This window comes from Phocoena phocoena, chromosome 15, assembly GCF_963924675.1.
Source record: "Phocoena phocoena chromosome 15, mPhoPho1.1, whole genome shotgun sequence".
NCBI classification, from domain to species: domain Eukaryota; kingdom Metazoa; phylum Chordata; class Mammalia; order Artiodactyla; family Phocoenidae; genus Phocoena; species Phocoena phocoena.
In genome coordinates this window covers 8,563,113-8,576,915 of record NC_089233.1, presented here as the reverse complement: position 1 = coordinate 8,576,915, position 13,803 = coordinate 8,563,113, and the positions used below count along the sequence as shown (strand labels likewise).

At 52.2% G+C, this 13,803-nt stretch overlaps 1 protein-coding gene across 2 annotated transcripts; it reads left to right on the top strand.

The window, feature by feature from the left end:
- Window positions 1-272: 272 nt before the first annotated feature.
- On the top strand, window positions 273-13,578 carry MDH2 (malate dehydrogenase 2). 2 transcript variants are annotated; one of them, XM_065891934.1, is made up of 9 exons: window positions 273-377; window positions 3,970-4,138; window positions 5,666-5,749; window positions 6,245-6,354; window positions 7,702-7,827; window positions 10,434-10,511; window positions 11,347-11,446; window positions 11,789-11,940; window positions 13,268-13,578. In XM_065891934.1, the coding sequence occupies exons 1-9, from the start codon at window positions 312-314 to the stop codon at window positions 13,397-13,399; spliced, it is 1,017 nt and encodes a 338-aa protein (XP_065748006.1). In that variant the 5' UTR covers window positions 273-311; the 3' UTR covers window positions 13,400-13,578. The 2 variants fall into 2 exon arrangements, with proteins under 2 accessions (XP_065748006.1, XP_065748007.1); XM_065891935.1 differs by lacking the exon at window positions 7,702-7,827 and having other exon boundaries at window positions 312-377; window positions 13,268-13,399.
- Window positions 13,579-13,803: the final 225 nt, after the last annotated feature.

Below are 13,803 nucleotides of genomic sequence, written 5' to 3'. Positions count from 1 at the left end.
CTTCCGCCTCTCGGGTGCTGACTCTCCCTCCCACTCCCACCGCGTCTCCCCGACAGGCCGCACGGCGCCCGACCGCACAACGACCCACCCCAGGACTGCGTACGGAGAGCGGCCCTCCGCCGGCCTCCGCGACAGTCCGGATGTGGCCGAAATACCGCGAGATCTAGAAGGTGGGGTGCCGGAAGCCAGGCCATTCTCGCGAGGCCAGGTGGAGCAGAGCCGGGAGGCCCGGTGCAGCGTGGAGGTCGTTGGAGTCACTGTCTTACTGCCAGCTCCTTCGCCGACCAGTCCGCGCCGCGCCCGTCTCAGCCATGCTCTCCGCCCTCGCCCGGCCTGCCAGCGCCGCTCTCCGCCGCAGCTTCAGCACTTCGGCCCAGGTAGGTCCTGCGAGGGGCTGCCTGCAGGTGGAGGCTCCCCGACCTAGGCCACGTGTGCTCCTGGCTCGCGAGCAGCCTTGACCCCCGGGCCAGCCTGGACCGCAGGGCCACCTGGTGCTGGTCCTCGGCTGTGGCGTCCTGGGCCGGCCCTGATACCGGGCAGGAGGTGCGGGGGAGAAAGCCCAGGAGTCGGGGGTGGGGAAGTAGTCCAGCTGGATCCAGGACCGGGGCGCTTCTCCGAGTCTCCCAGTTCGCCCCCGAGCCCCCCAGAGGGTCTACTCTTGACCTGTGCTCCTTCAAGGTGGAGAAGCCAGGGCTCTAGGGCCGAAAGTAACTTATTTTCCATAGTATTTTGAGAGACTAACCTCGTTCTTGCAGCGTCCGTACAAGCACTGTGTAATTTTTTAGTTTGTTTGCGGTACGCAGGCCTCTCACTGTTGTGGCGTCTCCCGTTGCGGAGCACAGGCTCCGGACGCGCAGGCTCAGCGGCCATGGCTCACGGGCCCAGCCGCTCCGCGGCATGTGGGGGTCTTCCCGGACCGGGGCACGAACCCGCATCCCCTGCATCGGCAGGCGGACTCTCAACCACTGCGCCACCAGGGAAGCCCCTACACTGTAATTTTTAACTCCATAGTGCAGGCAGGCAGAGATACCGAGGGCAGAGCATTGGTCCAAGGTTACACAGTGTTTTGGCCAGAGGATTAAAATTCAGCTCTCCTGACCACTGTCAGTGACTTTTTTGGATCATCAAGCCTTTCCTCTAAGAACCTGAAGACTCTGCTTCCTCTTGAGGACCTTTTGAAGGCTCCTTCCTGCGGTGGGCGGACTGGGCCTGCCCCCGGCTGTTGTTAACTGCACGGCTTGGCCTGAGACTACTTAAGCCTAAGCTATTTTTAGCCGTCGTCTTCTAGGGCAGCGATTCTCAAACTCTATTGTGTCAGAATCACCTGAAAGCTCGTAAAGATCAGAGGCCGAGGCTCATCGAAGGAGGTAGGACCTGGGCCTCCGTGTTTTTTACCAAGTTCCCCAAGTGATTCTAATACAACCAAAGTTAGAATCCAGGAGTTGCCCACATTGCCTCTTGAAGTACCACACCCCAAAAGGGAGGTGATTATTAAATGAGGTTCCACATTTCTTACTTAGCTTTTGTTCTTCAGATCAGTTTCCTGTGCATTCAGTTCATTCGAAAAATAAATATACGAATGAGTACATTTGAGTATCCGTGTTGCCCAGAACTGTGCTGGGTGCTGCAGGTGATACCAGGATGAGTGAGAAGTGGCACTTAAGCCAACAGTGAGTAAACAAACGTAGGACAGGTGGAGGTGATGAAGATTGATGCTGAGGAGTGGGGGAAGGGAGATTAACTGCAGGTAAGACAGTGGGATTTGCTGATAACGATTTCATGAGATGTATGGAGAGAAAGAGGAACATGGAGAAAACCAAGGCTTTGGGTTTTGGAGTTGAGATTTGCTGAGGTGGGAAATACTGCTAGAAGAGAGTGATTGTAGGGGGGTGGGTATCAGGAGCTCAGATTTGGATGTGTTGAGTTTAAAATGCCTATTGGACATAAAGGTGGAGTTGTTGAAGTATATAAGTGTATAAGTCAGAAAGATGAGCTTGAGCCAGATGGTACATTGGCCTAGGGAGACTTCAACCTCAGTGTACTTATGTCTTTCCGTATGTACTAATATGTATGACACAAAACACAGAAATTTAAAAACCATAACAGATTATAAAAAGCAAACTTATAAGTGAAGGAAGTGTTACTCTCCATCCATTTTCAAAGCCCCGTTGCTAAACAGTGTGCTGTTGACAACCACTCCTCAACGTGGAAAAAGATATGGAGTTTGAAAAAAAAAAAAAAAAAGATATGGAGTTTGGAAACAGCTTGTTTACAAAGAGATCATGAGCTAACCTGCAGTACCAAAGATTCGCATCTCACTGTAAAGATATCACCACTTACAAGTTATGTTTTTATAAATATTAACTAAGTTGATGAAACCTTATAATATACAAACAATAACATCACCTCGTCACACTGAGAGCAATCCCCTCTTTCCTCTCCCTGTTTTGGGTTCATCTTCTGTGTCACGTGGGACTGATTCACTTAAGGACCCTAACTGAGAGCACCAGGTCAGTCTGTTTCTTGGTAGAGTTTAATTCTTCATCTGATTGGTGAAAATAAAGACACAGCCTTGACATTGACATCCTGCACACCAAGGGAACTGTCTTATGCTCCCCACATTGGAGCCCTGGTCAGCCTTGGGAGCCAGGCTGAGTAATCTGGGCGTGAGGAACTTGAGAAGATTTTTTACCCAAGGAAATGAGTAAAACTTTGAATTTTTGGAAGGGTGGTTTAGAGATGGAGCTGAGGACCTAAGTTAGATAATGGAATCAGGATGGAAATCGGGGGCAGATCGGGAAGATGCTTGAGACGCCAAGTCCTTTCGTGTCCTAACTGGGTGTCTCCAGTAAGGGAAGAAGCAGAAGATAGCTCTAGAGTTTTGAATTTGGGTGAACACAGATGCCATTTGGGAACAGGGATGGGAGAGGTAGTAAGGACAAATTTATTTACACAGTTGGGTTTGTGGGACCAGTGGGTATGCCTAACAGAACTGGGAATGTGGAGTTGGAATTTGGGAGTCCTTAGGATTCGGGACAGGATGTGGGAGTGATAATTGAAGGTCTGGAGATGGGTGAGATTGCCAGACCTCAGGTTCTGGGTTGGTCCAGCTAGTTTTCTATGAAATCAAGGGTCCACCTTTAAAGCACCAACTTAAAAACAAACAAATGAAACCTGAATTCCAATCTTAGATGTAATATATGCTTTTTAGAGTTTTAGTTTCCTCGAGCAGATTACACTGTGTGGTGGTTTTGGGTTCGGCTTGAGTTTTGGTTTATTTGGTTTGATTTTTGTTTTTGATAACGGAAGCCCGTTATTTCTAGCGTCCATTGCTGTGGAACACAGTGTGCAGTGATAATGTAAAGACCCAGAGTACACGGCTGCCCTAGCGGACCACACGCCATGCTTTGCGTTCTTGTGGCTGCTCTTCTCTCGGTTTGTCTTCTTCCCTGGCAGCTCCCTGCCTGCTTGCCCGGGATAGGCTCCCCTTCTCATTTGCGAGTTTAGGTTAGAAACAGCCTCACTCGCAGTGGTTAAGAATCCGCCTGCCAATGCAGGGGACACGGGTTCGAGCCCTGGTTCAGGAAGGTCCCACGTGCCGCGGAGCGACTAAGCCTGTGCACCACAGCTACTGAGCCTGCATTCTAGAGCCCGTGAGCCACAACTACTGAGCCCACGAGCCACAACTACTGAAGCTTGCGCGCCTAGAGCCCGTGCTCCGCAACGAGAAGCCACCGCAATGAGAAGCCCGCACACCGCAACAAGGAGTAGCCCCCGCTCACCGCAACTAGAGAAAGCCCTGTGCGCAGCAACAAAGACCCAATTCAGCCCAAGATAAATAAATTTATTTAAAAAATAATAAAACTGCACATTAAAAAGACCCAGTGCGGTACTCTGCAGTTCATTACCCTGTGGATCCTTTTAGTGCTGACTCCATCTTCACAGTCCTCTCTCTGTGCCTCTTTCTAGAACAATGCTAAAGTAGCCGTGCTGGGGGCTTCCGGAGGAATCGGGCAGCCGCTTTCACTTCTCCTGAAGAACAGCCCCTTGGTGAGCCGCCTGACCCTCTACGATATTGCTCATACACCCGGAGTGGCCGCCGATCTGAGCCACATAGAGACCAGAGCGACAGTAAAAGGTATTGAGCACGCCGACCCTGGAGAACTTACATCTCTCCTCCCCCGTCGGCCAGGATTCAGGTTTAGAGTGAGATTCTTAGGTGAAACTAGGTGTTCAGAGACTTGGGGTTTCCATGTTCATTTTAGAATTAAATTTTATAAATTATTGCACCTTTCTTGACTTGAGTCTACAAAAATTTAAACAGTGTCTTTGAGAATAACAGTGGTCTCACCTTCCCATTTTTAATTTTTTATAATTTAACAAGTAATATGAGGATGGGGAAGAGGCAGCCTCGTGCAGGGGCGTGGGGGCAGTGAGAAATGCTGCCACCTGCGCCCCACCTTGGGCCGTCCCTCCACCCCAGGGTTTCCTCTGCCAGCTTCTTCAGAGCATGGCCACCTTAGGAAAATCCAAGGGACATCTAGCTATGTCATCCAAGAAGTCACTCATAATTACATATAATTATATATATCCTGCTTATCTTACCTTCACATTATAGCAGCATTTTTCCATGTCACCAAATTCTTGGTAAAATCATTTTTAAAGGTGTACTATAATTTATCACTTATTTATTTTTATACCCACAGTGTTGTCCATTGGGCTGTTTCCTGTTTTGCTCTACTGTAAATAGCTAGGCTGTGTAAACATCTTTATCTTTACATCTTGTTTCTTAGAATCCTTAAAAAAAAAAGAATCCTAAAAGTAGAATGAGTAGGTATGACTACTTTAAAGCTTTTACTATAAAGTGTCAGATTGCTGTGCAGAAAACTTGTACTGCTTTCCGTCTCTGCTGTCAGTGTGAGACTGTTGGATGGTGTTTGCATGTATCTTCATCTCGTGTAGACAGCACAGGAGATTGAGTGACTGTCAGATCATTTGTTCGTGTGCCTTCCGTGGTCCCTCTGAATTAGTTCGCTCATTTTCTTTTGGGCTGTACATTTGCGTTTCCAAAAGCTCCCACAATAAGGGAGAAGTCAAATCAAAGCAGATTTTGGCCGATTTCCCCGAGATCTTTGAACGTGGACCTTTTATTCCTCGGATGATAGGAGTAAACAGAATGGATGCTAATATTTCATCCCTGCTTCTCAGCACGGGGCTTTTCTCTCCTGGCCTCCACCATGCCTTCTGATCTGACTCCGAGACAGAGCTTTTGTTAGGATGACCGTGACGTGGCATAAGCAGCTCTTACTGGGAGCCGAGAAGGACTTAGAAGTGCTGGCGAGTTGGGTTGGATAAGGAAAAGCAGCCGACTTGGCTGATTCTGTGGGAACCTGGATGGTTACTGTGTTCCGAATCGGGACTGGGCCAGTGAGGCTGGAGGAAAGTGGAGTGAAAGAGACTGTCCTGCCAGCCGGTGTCATCAGGCCCACAGTGGTAGTTCTCCAGAAGAGGAACCCCTTCGTGGGCGGTCCTTCCAGCCTGTCTTGAGGCCTGTGGCCGGCCTTGGACTCAGGTGGGCCCATCCTACCTGGGCTCTGTCCCCACAGACGTGGTGGCCTCTCCAAGCCGGAAGTGGTGAAATTGCTCACGTGGGTGTTTTTTCCAGGTTACCTCGGACCTGAGCAGCTGCCAGACTGCCTGAAGGGCTGCGACGTGGTGGTGATTCCAGCGGGAGTCCCAAGAAAACCAGGTGTGTGTTGAACTCCTTGCCTAGCATCTCCCCACAAGTCAGCTGAGGATGTGGTTTTCCATGAAGAATGGATCTGGTCAGATCTCTGCTGCAGAAAAAATTCCAAAGTCTCCCCAATGCCTGTGGGGTACAGATGAAGCCCTCCACCTGTCCCTGGGTCCCCTCGCCCAGTCTCATTGTGTTCTGTGTGCACTTTTATTTTTTGCATGCAAGGCCCTTTCCTCCACCTGCCTCCACCTTGGAAGCTGTACTGGTCCTTGGTGACCCTCCTCGGGTATAACCCCCCTCATTCCCCTCCCCACGCTCCACCCTCACAGACCTCTATCTTGGCACTTATCACACTGGGCCGTTTTCCCTACAAGATGGATTTACTTGAAACAGGGACCCTGTCTCACTCATGTTTGAATTTCCCATAACAACAAACACACACAACGTGGTACATGTTTGGAAATTCGTCCTGTGCTTTATGAACACCTCGAATTGGATTGTTCTCAGGCATGACCCGGGATGACCTGTTCAACACCAACGCCACGATTGTGGCCACCCTGACTGCTGCCTGTGCCCAGCACTGCCCCGAGGCCATGATCTGCATCATTGCAAATCCGGTGAGTGCCGGCCGCTGATGCCGCATGAAAGTCCACAGTTAGCAAAAGTGTGCTTAGCGGGGGAATAATCGGGTTCGTGTGCTGAAATGGATAAAGTGGGTGAGCTGAAAAAGGCCCTTAAATTTATTTCCTAAGGATTCCTTCTGGCATAGACCAAGTGAATTTTAACCTGGTTTTCCCATCGACCGTGTGCCTTTGGGCAGATCACTTCCCCTCTCGGTATCTTAGTTTTTCCACCTGGAAAATAAGCCCATTCCTGAGGCTGCTTCAGCCGTTACTGTGGTAGCCTGTTAACTCCTTTTCCTGTGTTCTACTTGGGGTTTGCAGTTCCTGCTTCCTGGCGCCTCCTCCCTCCTCACACTCACACATGGTCCCGTACGCAGCCCCCCAGGCCCTGCTTGCTGCTTTTTGCAGGAAGCTAGTTCTTCAGTTCAGAAACTCCGGGTGCTGTGTCCCTCCTGAGAAGTCGGCTGTGGCTCCCACGCCCGCCCTAGCAGGGCCTCAGGTTGCATTTGACAGCAGCCCTTCTGTTCCTCCCTGCTGGTTGGTCTGGTCTCGCGAGTACAAGAAGGATCTGGGTGAAAGTGCAGGGACACTGATGTGGACTCAGGAACGTGGCCGCTGATAAACACGCAGAGCTTGTGCCCGTGGCCTCTGAGAAGAGGATCCTGCCCTTTCCAACCAGCTCACCTTTCCTCGGGGGCAACTGGTCAGAAGATCTTGGGGGGCAGATTAACCGGTGCCTAATATAAATCTCGCTGGTTTTGTCTTGTTTTTATTATTTCTATGTACCAGGTAATGTGTTAAACCCTTGCCATGTATTAAATCACTTAAATCTTCACAACCACCTCATGAGGTAGTTGTCTCCCGTTTTAAGAAACTGAGTTCTAAGGAGTTGAGGTAACTTGGCCGGGGTTACGACACAGAGTGACAGAGCTGGGACTGAGCTTGTAGCTTGTAGCTTCTTGCTAGGCTGTCTTTTTTTTTTTTTTTTTTTTAAATGGCCATTTGGGCTAAGTCCCAGCTGGAGCAGAAGGTGCCTTGTGGAGCCTTCATCACATTTTTAAGTTGATAGTTGAAGGGTCACGTGCATGTTTGAACTTTGGGCTCGGAGGCCGCCAAGGAGAAGAGTGCCTCCCCCAGTGAATGGTTTCTTCTTTCTCGTGGCAGGGAGAAGCAGCAGTCTTTTAGAGTAGGGGCCTTCCATCGTGAGGGTCGCTTATCAGGGCAATTTACTGTGACAGCTTAGAGCTTGTTCACGGTCTGACGAGAAGATTTTTCCTCCTGTCGCAAGGCTCTGCTCTCAGAACACAGGCAAATTCTGCCCCCCTCTCTTGGATTTACTAGGTTAACTCCACCATCCCAATCACAGCAGAAGTTTTCAAGAAACACGGAGTATACAACCCCAATAAAATATTTGGGGTGACAACCCTGGACATTGTCCGAGCCAACGCTTTTGTTGCAGAACTGAAGGTAAGAGCTGCATCGGGCATCTTTCAGGTTCCCTTTTGGAACCTCTCTGGCTATGCTTGGCTCATTTACGGGCCTGGAGGACACTGGGGCCCTTACAGGCCACATGTAACTGGAGGGTTTACATGTCTTTATAGCTCGCCTCCTTGGTGGGAAGCAGCTTGCGCGGGGAACGCAGACAGCAGGCCCCGGCGGGCTGGAACCGGCCAAGCTCGCTCTTCTCCCTGCTGTAGCAAGGGTTCGGCTTTCCCTGGGTTTCTCACTGGCTAGACTGGGTTGTGCTCTTCACGTTCATCGGCTCGGCTCTGAAAACTGGTCCTAACAGGTTTTACCCGCTAACCATTAGACAAATGATAAAGTCAGCAAACACGAAGAACTTGGGAAAGTCCCTGAAATCATGTCAGAACTCTTGTCCCTGGTCTGTGTTCTGACTCCCTTCCTGGGTGCCTGCAGTGACTTACCTCACTTCTGCTCCCGCTGGCTGCCTGCTTCTTCCTGAGCCGCCAGGCTTGTCCCGAGGGGGGTTTGGCACCGGCGCCAGGTCTGGAGTCCTCGGTACCTTTCACAGCTCGCTGTCTAGTCTGTTGGGTTATGGACCCAGCAGAACCACTTCCTCTGGCCCAAATAAGTGTCCCTCCTGAGCTTCAGGCCATTTTTCGTGAACTTGTGAAGAGGGGGTCCTCCCAAGTCGGGAATAATTGTCGCACACACAGCTTAGTGAGAAGGGCGCACGCAGGACCGTTGACCTTCCTCTTCCTCCCCTGCGCCCAGCACTTCTCCTCTGGGGTGTGGACGGTACGGTGCCCCGCTGCGATTCATGCTCTGGCGTGTTCCTCAGGCTCTGCTCTCCGAGTGGGGTCGGATCCCTGAGATGTGGCCCCGGGGCCTGGGAGCTCTGTGAGTGAAGCAGAAAAAGACACTTTAATTCCAGAGACAACTGAATCACCGTTTCAGTGCACGTGTGTTTAGACTGTGGTTGACTTTGAGTCAGGAAAGGCTTTGCGGAGCGGGTCTCGGTGAAGCCGAGTCTGAACGCACCCAGGCCGGGAGGCGGGGGTTCCAGCTTCCCGAGGCACACGCCCCCGGTTCCTGGAAGCAGCAGTGCTCGTTCTCTTAGGGCTCCCGTGGTGCTGCCAACTCCAGGGGGAAGCACGCGTTTCCCCTGGGCCCCTAATCCGGCTGCAACAGTAGATACCTGTGGCTATTTGAATTAATTAGAATTAAATTAGAAACTGTGGTCCTCTGTTGCACCAGCCACACTCGAGATGCTCCAGAGCCCCACGTGGCTGCTGTGTTCCCACAGAGAGTTCTGTTAGACCGTGGAGGCTTGGCCTTGAAGCTTTGCCACGTGAGGGGGGGAAGCATGTCTCCGCCCCGGATCCACCAGTTAAGGAGTGCGCCCTTTGCCTCAGGCTGCCTGGCATTCTGAAAAGCTCCTGGATTGCGGGGAGGGTGAAAGGCTGCCCTTAACCTCGCAGCCTCTGGCTCCCCCCTCGGCCGTCTCTACCCCCGCCTTCCACTGCGCTTGCCCTTTGCACTTCATGCTCTGCTCATGGTACCTGCCCTGTGAACCCCCAGGTCTTTGTTCTCTCTGCTCCTTTTGCCTAGAATACGCTTCCCTTGGTGGAGTCCTGCTCCTTCCCAGATGAAGTTAGGTCTGCCCCAGGAGGCCTTCTCTCAGGTGCCTTCCAGAGCCACCCTGTGGCTGGCTTCACCCTTCGCGTTGGAGCGTCTGTTTGTATCTGTCTCATTTTGGACAATGAGCTTCTCAAAAGCAGGGGCCCTTTCTGTTCGTGGCTGTGTCCCTGGTGACCGGCGTGGTGCCCTGGCCTGTAGACACTGCCGTGCGTGTCCGTTAACGGTGCTGCTGGGTCTGCCCACCCTCGTGGCTGGGCTCCCCGACCTAGGCAAGGCTGGTTCCTAACTTACGGTGTCTCTTTTTAGCAGCTGCAGCATTTGGGGACTGCTCACCCCCTCCCGTTACTCCCACCAGCTTCTTTTTTTGACTGTGTTAAGAAATACCTGGTTCGCAGATTCTTGGGGGCATCGTGCCCCCGGTTTAACAAATGAATCAGCCGTCCCAGCAAGCCCCACTTCATGAACCTTGGCGTTGTGACCCCTTTCAACTTGGTTTCCTTCTTTCTGTTCCGATCACTGTTTGAGTTGACAGACTTCTCACCCCTGGGTGTTCTGGAGTCTTGCTCTGATACGAGGTGTTTGTTCTCTGTAACAAAGTGTAGGCACGTAAGTCTGAGCTAAGGCATGGGGATGACATCAGGTGTGGGAAAGAGGATTTGTCATCCTCTGATTCCAAGAAGCTGTCGGACTGATGGGAACCAATTGGGACCCTTCACGAAGGCAGTTTTCAGCGCATTGTGAAGGGAAAGCCTCGGAGTGACCTCACCAGACACCGAGTTACTCACTGCATGTGTTGAAACTGCAGGGGGCGCCTAGTGGGACATGTGAGCACGGCTGGAGTCAGGCGGCCTCTTACCTGGTTTCCGAGTTCTGTGGATTTTTCCGGTATTGGTGCTTTAGGTGCATATGACGTGTTTTACACACAAAGTGCTTGTTAAAAGTTAATCAGGCTTTCCACTTTCGGTGACCAGGGTTTGGACCCGGCTCGCGTCAGCGTTCCTGTCATTGGCGGCCATGCCGGGAAGACCATCATCCCCCTGGTCTCTCAGGTGCGTGTGTCACCCTGCCCGGAAGCCTCAAGACCACGAACACAGTTCAGAGGTTCACTTTGGGGCCCTCGGATCAGGCTGACACGGATCTCACCGTCTGTTGTTACTTTGAAGCGTCCACAGCTGCGGGAGTGAGTGTGGTCAGAAGGTGTTCCAAAGGGCCAGCTCCTACACAGTGAAAACTGCTGGTGGAAACATCACTGCCTTCCCGATTAGGTCAGGGCAGGCAAAGCTGCTTTGTTTAAAAATGAGGAGAGACAAGGTAAACACCACTGAGAATAAGATGAATCACCTCATAACCTCAGGAGAAAATACTGAGGAAGCACCTTTTAAACCTAAGTTGATGGACATCCTACAAAGCGAGCGTTCAGTACCCTTGACAGATGTCCTGAAAGCCAGGGGAGGACTGAGGAAGCAGTCAAAGGCGAGATCCCTGGGTGCTGGTGGGTCCTGGGCAGAACCCTGAACAGAAGGGACGGTAGTGGAACAGTCGGTGACTGTTTAGTTAGGTCTGTGGTTTAGTTAATTTCCTGTTCTTTATAACTGCACTGTGGTTATGTAAAGTGTTACCAGGGTAAGCCGGGTGAGGAAAAATCTTTCTGCTATTTTTACAACGTTTCTCTAAGTCTAAAATTAGTCCAAAATAGAGAAAGTTTTTTTTTTTTTTTTTAACGAGTAGAGAACTCACTACACCTCCCAACAAAGTCGGCTTTTTCTTTAAGGAAAAGGTCTTGATTTCCCACGTGGCAGCGATGCCAGGGCCCGCCAGGCGTGGGGCTGGGAGGTGACCGGAGCCTGGTCCTGCTCACGTGAGCCCTGTGACTTCCACTTGCAGTGCACCCCCAAGGTGGACTTCCCCCAGGACCAGCTGACCACCCTCATCGGGCGGATCCAGGAGGCCGGCACGGAGGTGGTCAAGGCTAAGGCCGGAGCAGGTAGGCGCTCAGGCGGCCCCAGGCTTTTAGAGGCAGAGCCGAAGACTCATGAGGGCCCAGCAAGGAGTGGGTCCTTTTCTAAGTCTCACGTCCATCTGCTCGATAAGCAGCCCCCCGGTCAGAGGGCAGCGCAGCTTGCTGTGGGGCGTGGAGTAGTGTTTGAGGTCAGCAGAGCTAATTGCGTGCCGTCTGCGGGTCTGTCACTTCAAGGGATGCTGACCTAAATTCCTAATGAGACTGGAAAGCTGGAGGTTATGCAGATGGGGTTTTAGCTGGCGGGGAAGCTCGTCTGGGTCTTACGGTCGCAGCGCTAGCTTGGCTGACCTGCCTTTGTCCTCCTAGGCTCCGCCACCCTATCCATGGCGTATGCTGGAGCCCGGTTTGTCTTCTCCCTCGTGGATGCGATGAACGGAAAGGAAGGAGTTGTCGAATGTTCCTTCGTTAAGTCCCAAGAAACGGACTGTCCGTACTTCTCCACGCCATTGCTGCTGGGGGTATGTATCCCAGAGGCCAGGTCTTGGCCGGAAGAAGGAGCATTTTCCGTAGCTGAGACTCAGCAGCTGTACTCCGTGCGTTTGCTTCATGGTTCAGATTTCCTTGTGCAGTAACTGCATCTCACTGCCTGGCCTGTGCTTGGACTTTTGAGGGTAGAAGCATCACAGAAGCAGTGGCGGGGAGAAACCTCAGTCTGTGGGGGCTGACGGGAATCTCACGGCCCCAGCAGCCGGTCAGCAGCGGCCACCTGGGTATGTTTCCCAGTGAGACCCTCGCTGTGTCCCGAGGCGGCCCATGGACAGCCCTCACAGAAGAGGCTTCCCCGCACCAGGCTGTGCTGGTTCCTTCTCATTCTGACCTCAGGGCCTGCCGGGGCGTGCACACGTGTTAGACCTTCCAGCTCAGGCGTTCCTGGGCCCTGCTCCTCGTCTCACTGCTTTTCCTCCTTGAAATGCACTGGGACGGGGCCCTTCTAGTCACCTTGCTGGCTTCAGCCAGGCTGGTTTTGGGGCAGCTCTCTGGTCTGCTTGACTCCTACCGAGTCTTCAGTGAGCAGGTTTCCACGTCTTAGCCGTGGGCACCCGCTGGAATCAGGCAAATGTGTGCTCGCCTTCCTCTCGTGCCCAGAAAGAAGCCCTTCCCACAGACACCGTGGTGTCCAAAATCCCTGAGACCGACACTGGTCTCCAGAGCTACCTGTGGTTATAGCTCCAGAGCCAGCTGAGTGCAGGTGTGCGCAGCATGGTGGGGCCTGTAGGAGAGGCCCCCAAGGCTGATGGTCCTGGTCAGGGAGGCTCCGAGGAGGCAGCCTGGACGCCAGCCTGGTGTTTTCCTAACGTCCGACGTGTATCTCCTTAATTACGTTGGATTCAGGTGGCTACGAAAGTGTTTCTTCAGTCCTTTACCAACTTGGGAAAAAAACTAGATCCCAAAAGTACGCTCCGTGTCAGGGAGAATAACTCAGGTGCTACTAATTATTGAGTTCTTTATGTGCCAAGCAACCCACATGTGTCCTCACAGCCTCCTGTGGGGTCGATAAGGAAACACACTTGGTGGGTGCGTGACAGGTGCACACACAGTGAGTGCCAGAGCCCGGCTCCCAGCCCAGGGCTGAATGACAGAAGCTGAGCTCCTGGCACGGCTCACACCCGTCCGGCCCCGTCCTGCCCCGTCCCCAGGGCGTGCGGCTCCCTCAGCAGGCTGCCCAGGAGCCACCGGTTAGACAGGCAAGGCAGGCCTGATGAAGTTACAAGTGGGATTTTCTGTAACAAACCCATTCATGGAAACTTTCTTGTAAAATCTTACCACCTCCCCTCTCTCCTTCAGAAAAAGGGCATCGAGAAGAATCTAGGCATTGGCAAAATCTCCCCTTTCGAAGAGAAGATGATTGCCGAGGCCATTCCTGAGCTGAAAGCCTCCATCAAGAAAGGAGAGGAGTTTGTAAAGAGCATGAAGTGAGAAGGCGGTTAGCGAGCAGGCCGTCTCCATAACTTATTAAGGCATCGTGTCGCTGCAAAGCCACTTCAGACACCGTGGTCTTCTCAGTTTGCTTTGATGATGAGTATTGTATTAGCGAACTACCCCTTCCAAATCTCGGGTCAGTCTGTCGGTGCATCAATAAAAGCAGGCTTTGATTTTCTTTTCCAAGGTCTCCAATTAAATACTGTGCTTTCAGAGCCCCATTGGAGCTGACTGCAGAGTGTGTGTCTGACATCTCTTCCATCACGAATTAGAATCAGGTGTTGTTTAAAAAGTAGACTTGGGCTTCCCTGGTGGCGCAGTGGTTGAGAGTCCGCCTGCCGGTGCAGGCGTTCGTGCCCCGGTCTGGGAAGATCCCACGTGCCGCGGAGCGGCTGGGCCCG